This window comes from Cynocephalus volans, chromosome 3, assembly GCF_027409185.1.
Source record: "Cynocephalus volans isolate mCynVol1 chromosome 3, mCynVol1.pri, whole genome shotgun sequence".
NCBI lineage: Eukaryota > Metazoa > Chordata > Mammalia > Dermoptera > Cynocephalidae > Cynocephalus > Cynocephalus volans.
Genome location: NC_084462.1, coordinates 89,289,174 through 89,313,686, shown reverse-complemented (window position 1 = coordinate 89,313,686; position 24,513 = coordinate 89,289,174). Strand labels below are relative to the sequence as shown.

At 38.1% G+C, this 24,513-nt stretch overlaps 2 protein-coding genes across 2 annotated transcripts in view; one reads left to right on the top strand and one right to left on the bottom strand.

Moving 5' to 3' along the window:
• SHC4 (SHC adaptor protein 4) overlaps positions 1-24,513 on the bottom strand; it is a 137,897-nt gene that overhangs the window by 42,826 nt on the left and 70,558 nt on the right. Inside the window, exons 4-6 of the mRNA XM_063091762.1 lie at positions 21,423-21,542; positions 11,159-11,212; positions 6,615-6,666 (exon numbers count right to left, since the gene is read on the bottom strand). Of these exons, the coding sequence (XP_062947832.1) occupies positions 6,615-6,666; positions 11,159-11,212; positions 21,423-21,542 (226 nt within the window). The remainder of the gene's footprint in view (positions 1-6,614; positions 6,667-11,158; positions 11,213-21,422; positions 21,543-24,513) is intronic.
• Positions 15,213-16,947, top strand: EID1 (EP300 interacting inhibitor of differentiation 1). Its single transcript, XM_063090912.1, has one exon. It carries the CDS (start codon positions 15,258-15,260, stop codon positions 15,831-15,833), a length of 576 nt encoding a protein of 191 aa, XP_062946982.1. The 5' UTR covers positions 15,213-15,257; the 3' UTR covers positions 15,834-16,947.

The following is a 24,513-nucleotide window of genomic DNA, read 5'->3' as shown; positions in this document are numbered from 1 at the left end:
CAGCTGTAGTGATGCTGGAATGGGTCATTTGGGCACAAGCTCAAAAAGCTGAACTTATAGCCTTAACACAGGCTTTAATATATGGAAAAGACAAAACCGTCAATATATATACTGACAGTAAATATGCCTTTGCTACAGCCCACATACACAGGGCTCTTTATAAGCAAAGAGGATTAATGACATCAGGAGAAAAAGAACATTAAAAAAAAAAAAAGTAGAAAATTTTGGCTCTCCTGGAAGCTATCTGGTGTCCTAAAAAGGTGGCCATCATACACTGCTGAGGACAACAAAAAGGGGACTCAATTGAAGCCCAGGGGAATGCCCTTGCTGATCAAGCAGCAAAGGAAGCCGCATTAAAACTAGTGGGGCCAACAAAGTCCATGGTGGTCATATCGTCACCAAAATTGCCATCAGCCCCACACTATACAAAAAAAAATCATTCACACAAAGGCATTAGGCAGCTCAGATGATGCAGGATGGAAAGCTTTACCAGACCACAGAATTTACCTACCCAAGGTATTAGGAAGGTTGCTGATAGAGCAGCTCCACCAAGGGACACACCTCGGAGCTACCAAATTGACTGAACTATTGTGGAAAATTATTACATTCTTAATTTGGACAAACTAACAAAAGACTTTGTGAGATGCTGTGAGGTCTGCTCCCAAAAAAACACAGAACAAAAGTCTGAAGTACCTGCAGGAACCAGAGCATGAGGATCCAGTCCCGGAGAACACTGGAAAATTGACTCCACCAAGGTAAAACCTGAACAATATGGGTACTGGTATCTCTCGGAATTTGTAGACACCTTTTTGGGTTGGGTAGAGGCTTTTCCTACAAAGTCTGAAACTGTTCAGATAACACTTAAAAAGTTATTACAGGAGATTGTTCCCAGATTCGGCCTGCCTATATCCTTGGGGTCTGACAATGGTCCAGCTTTTACAGCCCAAGTTTCCCAATTATTAGCAAAAGCTTTACAAGTAAAATGAAATTTACATTGTGCTTATAGGCCACAGAGTTCAGGGCAAGTAAAAAGGATGAATCAGACCTTAAAGGAAACTTTAAGTTAAAATTAGAGACTGGTGAAAACTGGGTGAGGCTCCTCCCCTTTGCTCTTTTAAGAACTAGATGCACTCCCTATGTCAAGGGAATCACTCCTTATGAAATAATGTTTGAAAGGTCCACCCCCTTTGTTACCACATCTCAGGGATGAAAAACTTGCTGAAATCACTAATCACGACTTACTTCAGTCTCTCCAAGCCCTTCAACAGGTGCTGGGCCAAATTCATCATCTGGTTCGAGAAGCGCACCCACTGATGAAAAACCTGATGCCACATTCGCACCAGTCAGGGGACCTCGTCTGGGTTGCAGGAAAGAGCCATTGGATACATCACACCCAACTCAAATGGGCCTCTGAACTGGACTCATCGGAACCAGATCAACACCAGGAAAATGGACTGTCCAGTGCTCTCGAGAAGATCCCCTAAAGATAAGACTTTCTCATTCGCTTTCTTAATTATTTGTGTCTTGCAATTATTTTGTGTCTTGTAACACCTGTGTTTGGGGACAGCCCCCATCAATCTAAAAACGTCACCTGGGAATTAAGGGATACTGTCACTAGGATAGTCCTTCAGTCTGTCCATACCCATAGAGCCCCCTTATTATACTGGTCTAGATGTAAATGGTTCTTTCAGTACAAATAACAGCACTGTTAGAACTTTAAATCTGACTGAAATCACCAATAATAAGCTTTGTCCATGGGGAGGGAAGCCCAAACTCACACTTGGTGGTTTATGCAACCAAGGTCTTTATATAAAAACTGCCAATTGTAATATTCAGAGCTCCTCCTGTAAAGAGGAATGCACATATGTAGTAATTATTAATAAAACTAGCCATGGATCCCAAGCCTCTAACTACCTGGTTGCCTCTTTAAATACCTGGTTTACTTGTTTAACAGGATTTACCCCATGCATTGCTATCCAGTATTTCCTCACTCCTAACGAAACTGAGTTCTGTGTCCTAGTCTATGTCATTCACCAGATTTATTTCTATGAGTGACAAGCAGGAAGACAACACCTTGCTAACAGAGCTAAAAGAGCCGTCCTGGTTTTAGTTCCACTGCTTGTAAGCCTTGGCATAACAGGATCTGCTGCCGTTAGTACCACAGCTCTCATAACAAATGATCAAAACTTCAAAGCTTTAAACTAACAAATTGACCTAGACTTAGGGGAATTAGAAGCCTCTGTGGGCAGATTAGAAAGCTCCTTGGATTCCCTAGCTAAAGTAATATTACAAAATAGGAGAGGCCTAAATCTTTTGTTCCTTAAACAAGGGGGATTATAAGAAACTTGCTGTTTTTATACTAACCATTCTGGGGTAATAAGGGACAGCCTCTCCCAAATTAACAAAAAGGAAAAAGCCTTGCCTTAGTCAGAGAACACATTAAAGAAAGAGAAGAGTCATATAATAACAATAAAAATTGGTATGAGAGCTTCTTCTCTTGGTCACCTTGGTTAACAACTTTAATAACGGCAATTTCAGGCCCCCTAGTCCTCTTCCTCCTCCTAGTCACTATTGGACCTTGCCTGGTCTCCCACCTCATTAGTTACATCCAAGAACAGGTACAGTCAATTAAATTCTTTGTAATAAATTAAGTACTAAAGAATCAGTGATTTGATTCCTTCCTAAAGAGGAGTAGGAAATGAGATAGGATGACCCCCACTTTCATAACATATGCAATTTGCTTCTGTGAAACTGCTTGCTGTGTGACAAGATACATTAATTAAGTTTAAATAGTGTTTGAATTGCTTAAAAAATGCTACTGTTTAAAAATCCCCCTTGGCTCTTTAGCCGCCCTTTGATAGAAGTTAAAAGCTAAATATTAGCCTGCCTTTGCTGTTTCCCGCCTATGCTGTCCCTGACTGATAAAACCAAGAGCTGTATCTGGATGTATCTAGACAACCTAAGGAGGAAACCGCCCTGTGAAATTTTTTGCCGTCCCTAAGTGACAAACTGGCTTCTTTCAGCTTCTGTTATCAGCTTGCGCTAGGCCTCCCCAAACACCCCCCTCACATCCCTGAATGATTAACTGGCTTCTTTCAGCTTCTGTTATCAGCTTGCACTAGGCCTCCTCAAACCCCCTCCTCCTGCCAGAAGGGTATGTATGTATGTGTGTAACTATATGATAACTGTAAGTGTGTGTCTATTTGATAATTTTAACTGTGTGACTAATGTAAAAATATACCTTTTAAACTCCCTCTAAACTTCGATTCAGGGCTGCTTCCTTCCAAGACTTTCTTAGAGGAACAGTCGCTGGCCGGCCAATAAAAACCCCCTTTTAAATTCTCAGTTGGGTGTTCTGGTTCCTTTTCTGTGTGGCAGCCTCACAACAGGATGAATAAGATGTCCTCTGAATTGGACTCTACAATTTCAGACTGCTTTTCTGCCCTCCAGTACCACTTTAACTGCCAGAAAATGATCATTTTACAAAATCAGTAGAATGGCAGAAGCCAGAATAATTTTTATAAAGCTCAAACTCTTCAGTGGCTCTTAGTGGCCTGTAGGCTAGCATTCAAAGCCCTCTACAATCTCTTTCTGGCCTCTCTTTTCAGCCATGGCTCCCTACTTCTTCTCTTTCTCTTCTCTGCAACCCCACCCACACACACTCACACACCATCTAAACACATAGCTCTAAGCTCTCATTACACTGCTCTTTCATCTGTGCCCTTAACTCATTTACTCCACAAATCCTAACTGAGCATCTACTATGTTCCAGGCACTGTTCCCCAGGCACCTCACCTCTCTGTACATCTTACAAGTTAGGTTATATTTATTCCTCCCACTAAATGATGAGCCCATGGTGCCAGGAATTTCTTCCATAACAATTAGCTCACCCCTTATATATTAGGATATAATTAATAATTATTCATGGACTCAAAATCTGTGTCATTACCTCTTTATAGGTGAGTCCAGGAGCTCAGGTGGGGGGAAAGGTTTAACACTAGAGGGGTGCACAAGCAAGGTTGAGAACCCAGTGGCTTCTCATAGAGATTTTTAAAACCAAGATAAAAAAGAGAGGGGAGGAAGGGATGAGAAAAGGAAGAATAAGTGATTGGAAGACACTAACTTTAAAATCTAACAAAATTACCCTGTGTTTCTAAGTTATCTATCTACTCAGATAGACCCATATTCCCAAAGAAAAAAGAAAGATGAGATGACGGAGGAAAGAAAATTATGCTTTCTGTGTGTTATCTCAGTAACTCATCCCAACAACACCAGAAGGTGGATGTTACTATTCCCACTTAAAAGATAAAGAAATTGAGGTGCAAGGATACGAAGCAACCTGCCTGATGTCGTACAGTGAGATGGTAGAAAAATTACTATTCCAACCCAGTCTGTCTGACTCCAACGTCAATCTTGTTTCCTGTACACTGACTGATGACTAAAGAAATTAAAAACTGAAACCTCTATTTGGCTGCTTCTATCCCTCAACTCCCATACATGACCTTACTCAACAGTTCTTATGAATGCTTTCTCAAACTCCCCATGCCAGGGTCCCCATGGGTCCCTTTCAAGCAGCTCAGCTCTGACAAAGTACTCAGGAACCAGAATAGGAGCTTTCTATGTGAATGTGCTATATCATAATTTTCTTTGCATCTTATTTCACTTAAGCAAGGGGAGAGATTTGAAAATAAGTGGATTCTTCCTGGCATTACCTTCAACAACCAACATTACTCTTTCAACTCCTCACCGCTGTTTGCTTAAGAGCAATGACATGCCCAGAGATATCCAGTGACTGGTGGCAAAGTTACTAGACATCTAGATTTCCTGATGTATTTTTTCCTCCTTTCACCCTGTCCTTTTCATGTTGAGAGAAAGATTTGTTGTTCAGAGGCCTCCCCCAAAATAGCAAGCAGTTATTCTTTTGGGAAATTCAGGCAGTGATTAAAAGAAGTTGCTCTTTTCTGGTATCCTTTACTGTGCCTGTTCCTACACCCCCATTGCCCCTTCACTAGTTCTTGCCTCTCCTACCCACTCTTTGCCCATAATTCTTCATTATTTGGTTTAGGGTGAGTCAATTTTAATAGAGTATTTCGTGGTGTTTGTCATCTGTTCCTTCCTTCCCACCTTATTGAGGCCATGTTCTTTTGACAAGTGTTTGCTGAGCTTCTACTACATGCCAGGCTCTGTGCCAACAGCTGATCCTTATTTCATTTCTGGCAATCACAATAGCTTCCCTACCTTAAGTTTTTCCCAGAATCCATCTACTGCATCCTGCTGCCAAATCAATCCTTCTAAATCTCTGCTTTGTAAACAGCACTCCCCACCAATATGCCCACAGGATTAAGTCCCTACTTACTAGCTCTCTCCTATCTGCCCTCCACATGCCTTTTAGACTTTTTTCTTCCTACAGATATGTTCTACAGTCCAGTGTGTTCTCATCATTTGCTCCCCAACATGCCATGTACATTTCCACCTCTGTGTCTTATTGCTCTTTGAATTTCCAAATACTCCATGTTCACTTAATAAATGTTGTGGGGCAAACTCCATCCCTGGGGCAGCAGAGGATGCTACCCAACTAAAAGTTTCTCGTTAAAAAGGAGAATTGACCTAAAACTCATCCTTGAGAGGAGAATGAATGTTCCAGAGTTAGGGATGAGAAGCAATATTAACCATGTCTGTGTCTAGAGTGGTTCATCAACCTGAGCAACCTCAGGCCCTTGACCCAAACAAGGTGTGACTGGGAGATGAGTTTCTAAGGCAACCTGGAAAGCTGAATCCTGGGATAAGAAACACAATCAACTCACTCTTCTGTTCACTCAGTCATTCAACAAAATAGTTTTGGGGCATCACCTATGTGCTAGGAATTGTGATGAATGCTTGGGAGACAACAGCAAGTAAGAGAAACAGGTTCCTGCCCTCATGGAGCTTTTAGCTTAGTAGGAAGGACACATTACACACATCAACAAGTGCAACAAGTGAGTAAATAAAAGAATAAAAAAATGTAAAAAATATGGGATAAGTGTTAACAAGAAGAGAAATAAAGTGTTATGATGCAGCAGGGTAGGATATGCCACTGCACGTAGGAGGCGATATCAGTCAAAGATGTTTTCTCCGAAGAGACATTTACGCTGAGATCCAAAATATGAGAAGAAGCTAAACACTTGAAGTGACATCTCAAGCTCTTTAACAGCAAGTGCAGAGGCTCAGCACACACACACACACACACACACACACACACACACACACACACACTCACACATGTCAAGACCAACACAGACCAACGCAGGCAATAACCTCACTGGCTTGTGTCTTATGTATAATTCATTTGTCCAATGGGGATGTGGCAGCCAGACCCTTCGATCATAACCAAAACAGCTTCTCTTTTGAGTGTACAAATAGATAAGCATTTTGGTTTGTGGATTTCTCAAATGACTGGGATTTAAATCCCATCTATATATTTTTTCTACTTTGTTCTGCTAGCAGAGCTATTTATTTCTAACTCAAATCTACATATTTCTAGAATCCAATATAGCACTCCAGTGATACTCATTCTGTATATTGAAAATAATATTTGCAATCAACTCTTAAGAAAATCTAGAAATTGTTTTCCATACCTCGTTGATTAACTGGATCTTTAGCTACGTAGGCAACATAGTCTGTAGTATCCTATAAAAAAGGGAAAATGATTGCATTTAAAATGAATGAATTGCACTGCTGACAGATAAGAGTACATTTAGGATATGACACTGAGGCAAGAACTTAAATATGAATGTTTCTGTTTAAAGAGAAAAGGAAAGCTTTGTAGGAGGGAACATAAACAATATACTTTAACAATTGTGAAGACCTCATTCTCTGCCCTTTGGGGAAAGAATAGGAAGATTAAAAATTTAGAAGCAGACCACGTCATTAAGAATAAAAGAGAATGCAGATAGGGAATATGTTAGGGATATTATTTTAAAATGGCTAGAGACTATGACTCCTGTGTTGAAAGTTAAAATATCAGAGATTACACAATCACAAAGGTGTGATAAACTAGGATGTGGCAACACGATTTTCCTGTTGTCAAAAAGATACCATGTACGTCAGAAAATAAGTTGATTGAAGAGGCATGTTGGGTTTGTAGTTGTTAACTTGCTTGTGTACAGGGAAAGTTAACTTAAGAAATAATAATGCAAAAATACAAGGCATTTATTTGATCAATATATAGAAATGAAAAATCATTTTAAAAAAGAGAACCCATGAAAAACTTAAGAAGTTCAAAAAATGATGCACTTCTGATTTTGTAAAAACAAACAAAAAAACCACTTGGTAATTTTATCTTTTATTGAAAACAGTAAGCTGATGAATGATAAGATTTTAATAATTAAATATGCTTTTTGTTATCTCAGTTCTCAGGGAAAAAAAAGTACACACGATGCCATTTGCAGATTAGAAGTATGACTCTCTAGAGGGAAGATGCAATCAACTGGCAGGAAATAAAAGCCCACATTTGTAATACCCTCAAGGACAATCATTTAACAACCCACAATGAATCATACAGGAAGCAGATCTCAGGGTCAGCATAACTTGTCCTGGGTTATTTTAAAAAACACACACCTAAGTAAATTTCTCTTATGCAAAAAGAAAAAAGGTTTGAAATATCTTCTAAGTAAATAAGGTTGTGTCTATGAGCTTTGTTTTATATTAACTTAGAAGAAAAGCCACAATTGCTAGGGACTTTACCACTCATTAAAGCTGAAGAGGTAGTATGATGCCAGCAATGCTATCTGACATATTAGATGATGGCAAAGAGGCAATGGGACCTCTCCAGACCTCAATTTCCTCAAATTCAAAACAGTCTCCAACATTCTCATACAGGAGTTCTAAAATTCAATGACTGTAAGGGCCGACCCCGTGGCACACTCGGGAGAACGCTCCCACTGCGGGTTCGGATCCTATATAGGAATGGCCGGTGCACTCACTGGCTGGGTGCCCGTCATGAAAAAGACTAAATAAATAAATAAATAAATATAATTCAATGACTGTAAACATCTGGGAGAATTTATAGAATGCTAAAAGTAAAACACAAATAGTAGGGGGAAATATTTTTAATATATTTTTTTTGTGTGTGACTCGTCAGTAGGGGATCTGAACCCTTGACCTTGATGTTATAACACTATGCTCTAACCAACTGAGCTGACTGGCCAGCTAAAATATACTTAATTTTTGACATACAATGCATATTTTAAATGGACAAAGCATATATAGCTATATAGAAGCATTACCAACAACTGTCTTCACGGCTGATAGAAGAAAGACAAACTATTTCTGAGAAGAGAATAAAGGTAAGGGTAAGCAAAGGCCAGGAGGTGAGGAAGAATACTCAGTATTTAAAAATTTTTGGAGGAAATCTGATAGAAAGAAGATTACGACATTGGGCCACAGACTTTTAACTCAGCTTCCCACGCGTTAGCTGTGAAGGTGTCACTTATCTCAGTGAATATCCTAAAACAAATATGGACATGTGTTGCCTCTTTTGACTGTGCTAGGCATTGGGCTAGTATTTTACATGCATCATTTCATTTAATTCTCACAATTAAATGTGGAGCAATAGGGATCATCCTCCCATTTTACAGATGAGGACCTTGAAGCTTATAGAGATTAAGTAAGTCTACTTGACTCCAAAGCCTGGCACTACACCATACTGCTTCCCTGACCTGAGGGTAAAACTTCACTGAGGGTATTGCTAATGCCAGTGCTTAGGGTGGCTCCAGATTTCTATGTTAAATCCAAATCAATAGGCTTTCTCAGCTGCAGACAGCATGGGGTCCTACTCAATGCAGCAGGTACAAACTTTCCCTAGTGGCTACAAATTCTTTACTGTTTGTTGTTGGTAGGGGCAGTGCTTTGGTGAGTTGAAAGAATTAAACAACCCAAGGCACATGAGACTGTATGAAAAGAATTAAGATTCTGGAGAACAACTAACAGAGATCATGCAGGGCATGTCCAGGGTAAATGAGGGCTTATGAACCAATTCTAAAATATTAGCAATCCTTGAAACTTGAAAAGGAAAATTTAGGGCAAACACCAATAATTCTTTCTCACACTACACTTACAGATCACTACTATAAATCTCTTAAGAAAAGTATTTGAGTTCTTTCACAGGTGACTGAGCTATAATGGATTTGGAAAAGAGATAATGTTGGTGTTTTTCAGCCTGAATTCAGTCAACCCTCTCTGCTACCCAACACTTGGTGTCACCATGGAGGCCAGATTACAACAAGGCTGAATGGTTCAGAATCCAGATCCACTATTGGGTTCACACAGCAGCTGATAAGCATCAGCCACCTTGCATGGCCCTTGTTTGCTAATTGTGAATCCACAATTAGCCATCTGTGGAGTTTCTTGGGGAAAAGGTGGAGCTCTTAAAATATGGTTTAAATAGTGTCATTATGGAAATAATATAGTCATTTGAAAATAACTACACCCAGGGGTGAAAGGTGAGGAAGTAGTGAAGCCTAAAGGGAAAATTGAGTATCCATTAATGAAAGAAACAATGATTTGAAATCCTGTAAAGGCTGCTTTTCTGACACAGGCTTCAACAAAGTTCTAAAGGTATGTAGTCTTGGTTTGACAGGCTTAAATATTTTGAGTCAATGGTAGCTCGATGTAAAGATGAGTAATTATTGAAGTGTTTTTAAGAATATGCTAACTTAAATAGAATCTAGCTATATATGAGGGTACTTCAAAAAAATTAGTGGAAAAATAGAATTAAAAGATAATATGAATCTTTCCAAGAAATTTTGAAGTACCCTTGTATTTTACACATAAGAAAGTTACACCAAAACTCAATAGGAATCATGAATTGGAGGAACTTGCTTAAATACTTTAGATGCCAGTGAATGAAGCAACAATTATAGAGTAACTTCAGAACTTTGTTTCATTTTAGGATACCAATTAAAAAAAAAAATAGGGCCAGCCCATGGCTCACTTGGGAGAGCGTGGTGCTGACAACACCAAGTCAAGGGTTAAGATCTCCTTACCGGTCATCTTTAAAAAAAAAAAAAAAAAGAATTTAGCATACAGTTTAAAACAAATCAAAACTTTGCAGTTTTCATACCAGCTGCCAGATTTAGTTTTTACCACCCTCCATACCTCTCGGGTTTCTGGGTTATGTGTCTTATCATTTATTACCCTAAATTTTATTCCTGAATTAGAATGAAGAAACAATGTGGTGAACAGAAAAATTCAACTATTAAACTAGTGGATTTTGTTGCCTTATTTCTGAAGGATCTAATTTTTAATAAGAAATTCTTTTCAGAAAAGAAGGTAATACATTCTGGGCAAGAACAAAGTCTGCATATGTTCCCCATATGTTTTCTTGATGTTACTGATATTAAACCATTATGAAAGTTGACTCTGCCCTCTTCTAGCCTTGCATATATTTACAGACAAGAAAAAGACCCATAATGTCACAGAGAAGCAAAATCGTCCTTCCACTCCCTCAGTTTAAACAGGTTTGTTTCTTGTTCAACCCCTCCTTTCAATGCCCCTCACCTTTTGCCCTGGTCCAAAAATGATACAGCTGGGAGTCACAGAATGACACTCTATTCTGCAAAGTAGGCTTGGAGAAAGTCCTGCACAAGTTGTGGAAAATGAACACCACCTGGCCTCTTAGTGGAGCGCAACTACAAGTTCTCTCTCCCCAGCTGAGCATTCCCTCCATGAGTTTCTGTGAACCTGGTTGCTCATTCTAGATTAGACTTAGTTGCTGCCTTAGTTGACAGCTATGAAGCCCTCATATACCAAATCCAATTGACTAGTAGAGTCTGCCTAGAACTCAGTGTTGAGAAGAATTCTGAGGGAGGACTGGCAGCATATGTATCACATGCCTGCTTTTCCTGACTTAGACGCTATCTGCAAGAAGTTTATCAGATGATAACTCTATGGCTAATAACACAGTGGAGTACCATTAGCTTCTCTACTAATCCAAATATTTTTAAATTCACTGAAAGGAAATATTCTTCCCAAACCAAATTTTTGATTACCTGCTACATGTAATTAAGATATTTAACCACAAATTGTAATAAGATATATGGAAAAGACATGTAGTGGCTAATATGCTTTCCACCGAAGTTCTTTTCTCTCATAAAAATGACTTTTATAAGTTCATACTTACAGGATCCCCTCCAGAGGCAAATGAAATAGACTGCATATGATGATTTGCAATAATCTGAAAAAATAAACAAAATAATAATGTATGGTGCTATAAATTAATTATTATTCCTAGTTATATACATTCTAACCATAATGGACATACATTTGTTTGTTTTATTTTTGCCTTCTCAGCATTCCTTTGGAAACCGCCCCACCCACATTCTGTAAAATGAAACCATGAGGTTCAGGTGGATTTGACATGCCCATCTCACTTCCCTTTTTTCCCAGATGGCACATGATCCAGGTCTAGCCAAGCAGGAATTACCATCTCTGTGGATACAAGAGAGCCTATCAATGTCTTTTGGGAGGAACTGAGATGGATAAGAGAGAAAGCATCCTCTCTGCCATTAAAGACCATGTAAGCCCAAAGCTTCTGGGGGCCTTCTCTTGCTGTCATGTGGAAAAAGCCTGCCAGAATATGAAACTTCCCCTCAAGAAAATCAGAGTTGAGAGTTAAAAATAGAAAAAAGTCCAGGAGCAACATTTGTTCCATCACTTTAACCAACACATTTCCCCCCTCCTTTTATATTTTTATTTCTTCTATTTATTTGTTTATTTTTGCACAAGTTAGTTTTAACTTCAGTTTCAGTCATTCACCACCAAAAGTATCCTGACAAAAGCATTAACGTTAAGATTTCCAATAAAAATTAAGAATAGCCAAGTGAACTGCATTAATTAACCAAGAAGATTGTCTTTTACTTGCGATTCTAGAATTGTTTGGAAACCACAGTGCAATGACCAATTCACAGAGATATTATCTGTCATACAGTTTTGAAGGTTCATTAAACACCAACTTTGCACCTTCTGACTAATTCTGTTTTCAGGATTGTGTGACAGAATCTATTAAAGCTGCTTATATAAGATGACTGATAAACAAACAATTCTACTCCTAGATATATATCCAACAGAATTGTGTAAATATGTACAACAAAAGATATTCTCAAGAAAGATAATAATTTCCCTATTCATTATTATCACTCAAAGATAATAATAGCCCTACATTGGAAACAATCCCAACTGTGACGACTGTGATAGTCAGAACGACTATGTAGCAACAGCATGTTGGTTGAGGAAAAGAAGCCAAACACAAAGAATATATACTGCATGGTTTAATTTTTATAAAGTGCAAAAACAGGCAAAATTACTTTATTGTGTTTGAAGTCAGGAGAGTGGTCACTTCTTGGGCATGGGAAGAGGGAGCAAGTAGTTTTCGGGGATGCTGCAAACAGTATTTCCTGATCTGGGTAGTGGTTATACAACTATGTTCATTTTGTGACAATCAAGCTACATACTTCTTATTTGTGTAGTTTTCTATATTTATACTTCAGTAAAAACAAAATCAACATACAAAGATCAATGTCATTCCCATATATCAGCAATAGCCAATTAGACACTGTATTTGTGGGGGTGGGGGGAGGGAAAGGTACATTTTACAGGAGTACCTAAGTACGATACAAATAAGAATCATGTAAGGCTTTCTGGAAAATGTCACTGAACGGTATAAATAAGACCTGAACACGTAGAAAGATATATATCACCTTTATGGATGAGAAGACAACATTATAAAGATGTCAATTCTCCCTCAAATTAATCTATAAATTCCATGCAATTCCAATAAAAATGCTACCAATGTCATTCACGGAACTTCTCAAGCTGCTTCTAAAATTCATATGGAGGAATAAATGTGCAAAAAGAGCTGAAGCAATTTTTCAAAAAACAAATGGACAAGACTCCTTTATCAGCTAGCAAGACATAACATAAACACATATTCAAGCTGCTTTTAGAATTCATACAGAGAATAAATGTGCAAGAAGAGCTAAGGCAATTGTTTAAAGTACAAAGACAAGATTTTCCTTATTACATAGCATGATATATTATAAAACTATAGAACTCCGTAAGAATACAAAGCCTAAAAACAGACTCATGTATTTGTGATCTTTTAATCTGTGATAAATGTGGCATCAAACAGCAGACAGAAGTACAGACAATTAAATTAGTAGAGTTGGCTGACTTAGCTATCTATATGGAAAAGTATATATAAACAAATTCTGTCCTCATACTATTTATATAAATAAGTGTTCGATCTATAAAAGACCTATGAAAACACTAGAAGGCAGATAAAAGATTATACTTGTGTTCTTTGAGGTCAGATAATCCATCTTAATATAAAGAAAAAGACATACAGAAAAAAATTTTAATTTGATTACATGAGAACTAATTTTTTTTTTTTTTTTTAAAGAATGACCAGTAAGGGGGTCTTAACCCTTGACTTCATGTTGTCAGCACCATGCTCTCCCAAGTGAGCTAACGGGCCATCCCTATATAGGGATCCGAACCCGTGCCCTTGGTATTATCAGCACCACACTCTCCGAAGTGAGCCATGGGCCGGCCCTGCATGAAAACTAATTTTGAAAGTTTTGTATAAGACCACTAATACAGAATATACAACAACAGGCAAGGAGAATATATTTGTAACATGAAAAATAATGTATTCATATAGAGAGTATACAAGGAGTTTCTACAAATCAATAAGAAAAAGAAACAAACCCAAAATAAAGCCAGTTAATTCACAGAAGGAATACAAATACACAATAAACATACTGAAAGATAATCAATCTCCAAGATATCAAAGCTATAAAAAAATAAAACAAGATACCATTAAACTGATAAAATTGTTAAAGTATAGCAAAATCATGTGTAGCAAGTGCGTGCGTATCCCCAAACACTGCAGGCTAGAACTTACATTTGTACAGCAACTTTGGAGAGAAATTTGACAGTATTTATTTAAACTACAGTCCTTCAGTATCCATGGGAAATTCATTTCAGGAACTCCCACGGATATCAAGTTTCTGAAATAAAATGGCCCAGTATTTGCATATAACCTATGCACATCCTCCATATACTTTAAATCATCTCTAGATTACTGATAATACCTAATAAATGTCAATGCTACATATTTCAATAGTTGTTATACTGTATTGCTTAGGGAATACTGACAAGAAAAAGTCTGTACATGTTCAGTACAGACCCCAACTTTCTTTCTCAAATAGTTTCGATCCACTCTTGGTTGAGTCCACAAACGCAGAACTCACAGATATGGAGGCCTCAATTCTATGCATACCCTACAGTTCCACCTTTCCATTTCTAGGTATTTATTCTAGGAAAACAGTGGCACACACAGATATTTATTTACTCATAGTATATAATGTCAAAAAAAAACCAAACAAATTATTCGTCTGTGATTAGGTCAATTATATACATACTATATTTACACAAATAAAAAAATATGTAGTTATATCTATGTATATTAACAAAGCTAAATCTTCAAGACACTGCTGAAGCTTTTTTAAGTTGAGGACAGTTATGTAAAACATGTAGAAAAAATACAACAGTATTTTTCCACGAATACATAAAAGATCCATGTAAATGCAAAGAAAAAGGACTTAAGGATACACACCACATTGATAACAGCGGAAGGTAACCTCCTGGGAAAAGAAAAGGAACGGAAATGGGAAAAGAAAGGGATCTCGTCACTATAATTTAGGGGTAGTTAGTGGTAGATTGTTTGTGAATTTACCATTGTTTTAAGGACAAAAAATTGAACAGCAAAATGGGTCAGTTCTCGCTTTGCAGTTGCGGACATTGTCTGGTTTGAATATGCGGATTTAGAAGTCATTAGTGCATAGATAAAAGGTAATTAAAACCTTGGAACAGATGCGATTGCCTGGGGGAGGAAGAGGAGAGGAAAGGGAGGAGCATTAAAGGTCGCTACGGAGGCCACGTAAAGAATTCGCCAGTTTGCAGCATCATAAGCCACAGTAACGCAGAGAGTAAATAACGCTCTTGCACGTAAGTCTCTAGGTACGAAGTTCGAAACGACAGAAAGCAGGCCACCCGGCCACGTTAACGTTCCCTTAGGAACACCCAGCGGAGCGCCAAGCGGGAGGCGGTGTCTCGGAGTCACGCATGCGCACGGGGTTACGCAAGCGCGCGGCGTTTGCGCACGCGCAAAGCCGCCTAGCTCCGCTGTCGCTGAGAGCGTCTTGTTGAGCCGTTTTACAATGTCGGAAATGGCAGAGCTGTCCGAGCTCTATGAAGAGAGCAGTGATCTGCAGATGGACGTGATGCCTGGCGAGGGAGACCTTCCGCAGATGGAGGTAGGCAGCGGGAACCGGGAGCCATCCCTGAGCCCCTCCCGCAACGGGGCCCCGCCACAGCTCGAGGAGGAAGGCCCAATGGAGGAGGAGGAGGCCCAGCCAGTAGCGGCGCCACAGGGGAAACGGGGCCTTGCTAACGGGCCCAACCCTGGGGAGCAGCCAGGCCAGGTCGCGGGCCCAGACTTCGAGAGCGAGGAAGAGTGCGAGGAGTTTGACGACTGGGAGGACGACTACGACTATCCAGAAGAGGAGCCGCTGAGTGGTGCGGGCTACAGAGTGTCAGCGGCCCTTGAAGAAGCCAACAAGATGTTTCTGAGAACATCCAGAGCAAGAGAAGCAGCCCTGGATGGCGGGTTTCAGATGCATTATGAGAAGACCCCATTTGATCAATTAGCTTTTATCGAAGAGCTCTTTTCACTTATGGTTGTCAATCGTCTGACCGAAGAACTCGGCTGTGATGAGATTATTGATAGAGAGTAGTTAAATGCTGTTAAAAGAGGAGGAAACTACTCGAGGAGAGACCCAACATTCCACTGTCTTTTGGGGGTTCGTTCCAAATAGTTCTGTGCCAATGAAAACCTTAATCTTCGAAAAGAAAGAAGTTTGGTTTTGTTTTTCAGATTGGAAGACAATAGGACAATGACTGCACAGTTGTGAAAAAGGAAGAAAATCATTAACAAAAAAGAACAAGGATCTGAGGACTGCTGAAACCTGTTTTCAAGAATGTCCTGAAACACCTATGGCTTTGACTTTGTTCTTGATCCAGATCATTTTCCTTGCATTGGGAAGAATGTCATTCATGTTTGTTTCTCTGTAAAGATGGTTTTGCAAGAATAAGTCATGACCAAGACAAACTGCCAATACAAGAGCCCACTGATAATAATCATGTAGTGAGAAAAAAAGTATATTTAACTAGAACACAAGATATCTTTGAGTTATTTGGACTGAAAAGCCTGTTGAGAAAACTTAGAAAATTGCAGTTTGTGATCTATTCAAGCTGTAGTTATCAAAGGTTAAATTTTCAGTGTAATATAAATTGAGTATTCTTCATTATCCCAAAGGATGAGCAAACTGAAAAAGATGTATCACATGTGCTATATCTTAAAATGTGTTTCCGAGAGCATCTGAAATTTTGTTTGTACATGTATCTTGATAATTTATAAAGCTACTGTGATCTATAATTCAACAAAATCCATTACCATGACTATTTTTAAAAGTCAAAAATTAAGACATTCTTAATATCTAAATTTGAAACTTTATTAAAATGTATGTGAAAGTTAAAAGAAAAACGATTTCTAACACCCTTATATACTAGAGAAATTTTGTTTTGCTTGCTCTCTTTTCATTTAACTTGATGGGTGAAAGAATTTAGTTGAACTTCATAACTTAAGAACTGTTAGTGAAAATTGTCAAGTAAAAGGAAAGCCCTATACCTAAAAAAGATTTTGTGAACAATTACGCCATCTTTAAAGATTTTAAACCTACCCAGAAATCCACCTCAATATCTGAAGTTTCCCTCTGTCTCCTCCTCTAATTAAGCTTGTTATTGGTTATGCACCAGCATTGGAAATAATAAAATTTCTTGTTCTATGTATTTTGTTTGGCTAATAATATTGTATACATACTTTCTCTGTGTCCTACTTTTTTATTGTATGTATTATTGCAGCCACTTTATGATTTAAACTTAACCAGTATTTATAAGGGAAAATGATTCGGCTTCTAATACCTGATTTACAAATTAATTTCTGGAAATTAACTTAGTAAGTATTGCCTGTAAGAATTTGCAACAGAAAAACCTGTCATATCAATGAGTGTGTTGCTGTGGTTATTTTATGAAGATGTTAAAGTTCATGAAAGCAATTACTTCAGAATTATGCCCAGCAAAATGAGTGTATACACAGGTTTTATCATCAATAAAAAGGCACCAGATGCCCCTGCTCCATTATGGCAGTAAAGATGTATCCAATACAGCAGGGTAACTCAGAGCCTAATTTATTTTATAGTCATTCTGTCTTGGGGGGGGGGGTACTGTTAGAGTATAGGTCTGTGACAAGTAAGGATGATTATAATTGCTCAAAAACTAGCTTGGTTGGGAGGGGAAGGGAGAGATGGAGGAAAAAGATTAGACTGGAAGTAAATGTTGGCACTTACACATCTTAATCCTTCTGCCTCTCCTATACTTGCCCTCTTCCATTGCTTTCTCAAATAGCTTGTAGCTGCAGTCAGATGAATTTGTGGGTAGATAATTCATTGCAAGTGTAATGTAAATTAACAGTACTTTTAAGGAAAAAAAAAAAAAAACACCGGTGCAGAATAAATTGGCCAGTTGCATTTACCTCCAGATGAAGATGCCAGGAAAGATAGGCTGAGAAAAAAGTGTAGTCTAAAAACTGGGAGGTTGTGATTCGGTTTCTCTCTGGGGCAGAGTGGGGAGCAAAGCGGGGAGGGAACCAATCCCTGTTAGATTTGAAGGCTCATCTTGGAGAGAGAGACCTGAGCTCTGCAACTGACTGATGGTTGGTTAGTTGGTCTTAAAAATAGGCAGTAAGCCAAGAGACCACTGATGATAATACTTGTTCATATTTCCTGAAGATAGAAAATGGTAACATTTTAACAACCCTTTTAGGGGTGTAAAATCACTTGTATTTCTTTTAAACGTTACAGTTATCACAGACTGGAACCAGACTACCTGATTCAAATTTGCGTTCCACTGCTTATTAACTCAGTAACTGTTAAATACTTAATTTCTCTGGCTTGGCTCCTAAATTGAAAATAGGGATAAAAGCATGTACAAATTGTGAGGATTAAATGAAGATGTATATGCATATCTTTATTTAATAGGAATTAAATGGAAAAGTTCTGGAGAAGTTCTAATACTGATTTTGCAATGGGGGAGAGGGAGGAGATGTGGAATAGGGGTAAGGAATTTAAAGAAGCTTATAAATACGTAGTGTGATTGGGGACAGTTTCCCAGACCTATCGATATGTATTATAAATGTTTGCTTAGATCATATGTCCCACGTTGACTACCCTCAGACCACAGATCGATTTTGTTTGGTTCATGCTTATAATTTTAATTTCTTAATTAGACACCAACATCTCAATCTAGAGATTTCTATCTCCCCCCACCCCCACCCTCCCAGCAAAAGTGGAAGATCTGGCAGCCCTTAACCTACAGTCTTACATGGCAAAAAGCATCTGATTCACACTCCCAGGTTCCCCAGTGTTGTCTCCCAAACATAAAGGCTAAGTAGGAGTGGCCGTCATTTATCACTGTGCTTGCACCATTGTTTTTTCTTGCACCTAAACAGTTTGCATTACCCGCCTGGCCTCTAGATATTTGAAGTTGCCTCTCCTCATGGAGACTAAATGATGTCTCCATTTCATGCCTGTCTTATCTTTATCTCTTCATTATGCTTCTCAGTTCAGTAGCTGTTAGAGTTGGTGACAGTTTTAGAAATGAGTAAAGAATTAGTGGGAGCAGGAGCTACTGAGATTCTGACACTTTTGCTTAACGCCGTAAAATACTATATTAAAGTATGTCAAGAAAGTCTGTTGCTTGGATTTTAAAACAAAGAATATACAGAAACTTATATAACTTGCCTTTGCAAAATGTGTTTTCCCACCCTGAATTATAGTAATTTTTTAACATTGCAGACACTGTGTTTTATATAATTTCATTTTCTACCTCTAAGGATCTATGAAACATTTTCTGGGAATGAACAGTTATATTCTTAATGTCCTCAGTGACTGAAGATAAATGTGAACCATTTGACCTATAAATGCTGTCATTTATTAATATATTCATAAACTTGAACTTGTTTATGTTTTCAGTCCAAAGTATATCTTAGTTAAGTGGGGGACAGGGGCGGCATTAGTATTTCTTTGTATTTATCTTAGAACCTCCAGGGATAGCTTTCTTTAAGGATTTAATAATTTCTTTTGTCATGCTACATACATAAGGTCTCTCTTCTCTGACACCTTCATCCCTTGAACATTTTAGTTGCCCTTTTCATGAGACTTCAACTCAAGCTTCAAGCTTCTTGAGGCATCATTGGTGAAAATTCTCCACCCTGCCCACCCCCACCCCCCCACCTCGCAGTCGTTTCTCCCAGGCCTGCAGAATAGCTCAAAATAATTGTTAAAAATCAGTCGCTGGGTCTGAGATCAATGAAATCCTAACTTTCGCCCTCACTCTAGCAGTGGGCTGAACACAACCCCATTTCATACCACCACTGCAAAAAAGATGTGAGTTACTCTCAAAAGCACATCATTGCTATAGCTACTGGTGCACACAGAGGAAGCCATATCACCTCTAACTGCTGTGGCCTGAAGAAAAGTAGTGGAGGGGAAAGAAGCTGAGAATAAACCATGACCCACCTCATATACCACAACCCTATTCTTCATAAATCCCCCATTCACTTCAGGCACCACACTGAAAGAGCATTTTTAAAATGATCGTTAGATTCTACACATAAGGCTGACACCATGATGGCTCCAGGTTTGCCTACTCTTTCTCTCTTAAAAAACTCTGATAATTCAAGGGCTCCTATACTCAGTGAGATCTCACAACTAAACGCATTGAGCCCCCATAGTACCATACATGTGAGTGAAAGCTAAAAATAAATTTTGCATCTACACGTCTTGAGGTCAAAGCGTATGAATGTGTTCCATCTTCCAAGTGTAGCACAAAATGTTATGCTGTCACTATGCCAATGGTATTACCTCTCTTGGATAATCAGTCAAGACCCAACTAGATAGGAATCTATTCTGAACTATTGCATATTAAGCATTTTCCTCTAAGGTGTTTCATACTACCACATAAGCAATGTATTTTATTCTGGTTTTGAATTTAGAAAATAAAGCAGCCTACAAAACCTATACTTACATGTTAGTGATAATTTTATAATTTTATATATTATATAGGCTTTCCCTGTTAAGCACTGACTATATGTAAAGGTCTCTGAGAAAGAATGTTTGAGTAAATAATAATAATAGGTACCATGTGACCAGCACTGTGCCAAGCAAATTTACATCCAGTACCTCATTTAATCCTCTAAATAGCGCTTCAAGACACACTGCTAAATCCATCCTCTCAGAAACCCTATGAACAGGTATTGTGATCTTTATTTCACTGATGTGGAAAACTGAAGCTCAGAGTAGTAGGATAACTTGCTAGTAAGTGACAAAGCCAGCATTTCAACTCATATATGACCTCAAAGCCATATATGTTTTTGTGTTTTATCATTGCCAAGTATACATTAAACCTTCCATGAGTCCTTGATCAACAGCACTCCATACAGTAAAACTTTAAATATTAAGAATCTCAAATCACTACATCAGACAAAGAGAAAAATCAGACTCTTAACACACATAAATAACTTGATATAAGGAATTTACCTTAAAATATTAAAAGCAAGTCAAAAAGAGTGTCCTAGTTTAGGTATATAGTTAGCCAAATGCCTGTATATCTTTTACATTTGCTTCAGCAATGCTGTTCCATGAGAAATGAGGATCGTCATGAAAACTCAAACACACCGGGGTATCATAAATCATCACGGAAGAAAAAGTTATTTTTGTACAATAACATTTTAGAAAGCTTTTCAACCACAAGAGTTGGAAGAAAATGTTTTCTGCTTAATTTCAATTAAATAGAACATTGACCCTAACATCACCTTTCCCCTTTGTCCCTCATCTGCACCCTACTCCAACACACAGTCTGATAGTTCTGATAATGGAATTGCTTTCCTTTTGGGGAGCATTGGCAGAGACTAAGCAATGGCCAATTCAAGGATATGAGTCGCCAGATGATATTTACTATGTTCTTTGCACCTTAGTTCTTCATACAAAGCTGATTAGGTAGGGGCAAGTATGTAAGCAGTTAAATGCCCCAGTAATGGGTTAGTAATGTTCTAATTATTGTTATGCATAAATCTTGGGCAGATTTTTTCCCTTGTGCCTTACTAGATTGTGAGCATACTCTGTCTGAAACTTTATTCTCTTTATTACCCAGACTTCTCTGGAAAAATAGACGATATATTAAACTGTAAATGACATTCACAATCTTACCTGTTGGTTGTCAAGATTCATCAACGTGAGGCTGCATGTTGAGATGGTCAGTTTTATATTCATTCCCGAAAACTGAAGATTACTTTTGCCAAGAACTGTTGATAGGAACTTAACTGGAGGCTTTAAAAATAACAAAGCAACACTCTAAGTTATGGATTTTGTCATAAAATGAATGTTAATGTTCTGTAAATGTTAAAAATGGGTCAAAGCTCATACTCTTCATCTGTATTTTGCTTTATATAAATCAAATGAGATGAAATGATTTTTTGTTAAATAAAAATGTTTTGTGTAATGTAGCAAATTCTTTTGTAAGTAGTAAAATTTGAGCCCTCGAAACTTTTCTCATACATTTGCTTCTCCCCAATTGTTGGGAGTGGGGCCTGCTTTATATAAATGAATTCCAGTGAGAGTTTAGACCAGCTCAACTCTTCAGTCCTTTTCAACATCACAAGTCTTTAAAAAAAAAAAAAGAAAACGGTAATCCACTGAATCTAACACCACTGAAAGCATTGATGAGGACTTTCAAATTAAGTCACTGCTTCCTTCCTTGAAGTCATCCCTGTTCCTTCCTCATCTTTCCCTTGCTAGAGTTGAAAAGGCCTCTCTAGCAGCCTAATCTTCATCTCCAAACAACCATAATGCCTGAAATTCTAGAACTCTTAGGTTAAATCATTGCTTTCAAAAAGTCTCTGCTGTTAAAATAAACATATATTACTAGGAAGGGGTTAGCCCATTTCACATTAACTCATGAATGGAAATTGTTTGCCAGAATTTATTAATAGAAATTTAAAGGAAGATCCTGAGGAAAGGGACATATTTTGATGAAAGTTGAAATTCTGGAGCAGGCATTTCTCAGGGAGAGGAGATCTGGCGGTTAGATGAAGATTCATTTGAGTAAGAGGTACCCAGGAATTATAAAGGCACTGGGGTCATCAGTGGGGAAAGAGGTACCAACGGAGGGATGAGAGGTTGGGTTGATTTTCTCAAGCAGAAGTGCCACTTACCAGATGTGTGACCTTGGACAAATAACTTTTGTAAGCGTCAATGTTTTTTGTATATAAAAAGTGAAAAAGAAACCAGTAGTCACCCATAAGGGCTGTTGTGAAGATTAAATTAGATAATAAATGGAAGTGTTTAGCACAGTGCTTGGTTGGGTACATGAGAGCTGCTAGTATTATTACTACTACTATTATTATTATTATTATTATTATTTCTAATGATTAGATTCTAAGAGAACATTTGAGAGATTTAAATACCGTGACGGGTGCTTGGATTAAGTCTTGAAATCCTCTGCTGGAAAGTGGGCCAGTTGAGGATGGAAAATTAGTGATTCCTCAACATATGGATCAATACTTTGAGGCAATGAAAACATAATTTGTTTCTTACATAGTTTTGCTTGTACAAGTATATTACTTTGATTAACTATGGAATCACACCAAGCCATTATACATACATTGTTGAAATTCAATGTACAGTATTATTTTTAATTCTAAGCACATTTTAAAATGTACTGCAAATCGCATGAGTAAGAAGCCCCAAATATTGTAGGTAACTCTCATAAAGTTGATTCTTGGTCTACTTCTTTGCTTACCATATGGCCCTTGGCAAGACAAGTCAAACAATTCATGGATTTTGTGTCCCACAGTGATTGTATTTAATAGCATATCACTATATTTGCTTCTCTAGAGTTTCTTTTCCATACTAGGTTTTAAAGAATTACTATTAAATACCAATTAAATAATAATGCTATCTCACACTTAAAAAGCACTTTGTTATTTGTAAAGAACTTTTACATACTTTCTATTAATTTTGTCTTCACAATAACCTAACCTTGTGAAAAACACCCAAAATGTATTTATTGTACAGAAGATAAACTATTTCATTCCATTATTAGAAATGACCTAACATTTAAATGGCCCATGGAAGAGAAAGCACATGGGCTTCAGGCAGATAAACTATTTCATTCCATTATTAGAAATGACCTAACATTTAAATGGCCCATGGAAGAGAAAGCACATGGGTTTCAGGCAAGAACAGCAGAATGGAAAGCATACAGGATTGGAAGTGAAACAACTTGGATTCGAGCGCCAGGGCACCATAGGAAACTCCTTGAACCCTTCTCAATGTTTTTGTTTACAAAACAAGAATAATAACATGATTTCCATTCATCCACCTCTAGCCCTGGGAGGTCTTTGAAGAATTGAATTCAGTAATAAAGTTTATGAAAATTCATAGCATACAGTAAGGTGTTAATAGACTGTAATGATTATAATTACTACTTTTTAAATGAATTCTGGCAATTTTGCTGCAGGATTTCTTCTTTGAGAAAGAGAGGCAGGGGGAACTGTATAGACCCTGGCCCTTGGAAGAGGTCACTACAGAAGTAGGAAGTGAAGGGAACAGAAAGGAGAGGCTGAGGATGTGTTAATTCCCAATTTTTACTGAAGAGTGGAGGCAGGCCAGGCAGGGGTGATTTTCCACACTTTATAAATGAGAAAACTCAAAAGGTAGGAAGACATTAATTGACATTAATGAATTAATTTATTGGTACTGACACAGCAGCCTGGCTCTTCTGACTCTGTATCACACAGTCTCTCCAGAACCTCCAGTTCTTTTTGGTTGTTCATTAACTTTTAGACTTCAGAGCTCATGGACTATACATAAGCAGGTAAATCCTTAGCCCTCCAAACTGCCTGTGTTGAAAGAGCCCACAGAACTAACAAAATCAGAAGGAGAGCTTGAACATGTTCACTTGGCCTTAAATAGTTTTTGGCTTCTCACCCTGGGGGGGATGCTAGGCCAGAGAGGCAGATAACACTGTGGTCAGGAGTGTGGATGGTACATCCAGACTGCCTGGCCTAGACCTGGTTCTTCTACATACCGACTGGGTCACTGAGCAAGTTACTTAACCCCTCTGGGCCCCAGTGTCCTCATCTGTAAAATGGGGATACATAATAAAACCTGGTTTACTTGTTTTTGTGCTGATTAACAAAGTGCAAAAAACACAGCATTCCAAAGCTAATGTGACAGCGAAAGCGTGTTAAGAGGGAAATTAATAGCTATAAATACTTACATTATAAAAGAAAAAACA

What these genes read in the sequence shown, in the direction of transcription:
- EID1 (XM_063090912.1), top strand. Translation starts at nt 15,258, where the DNA reads ATGTCGGAAATGGCAGAGCTGTCCGAGCTCTATGAAGAGAGCAGTGAT.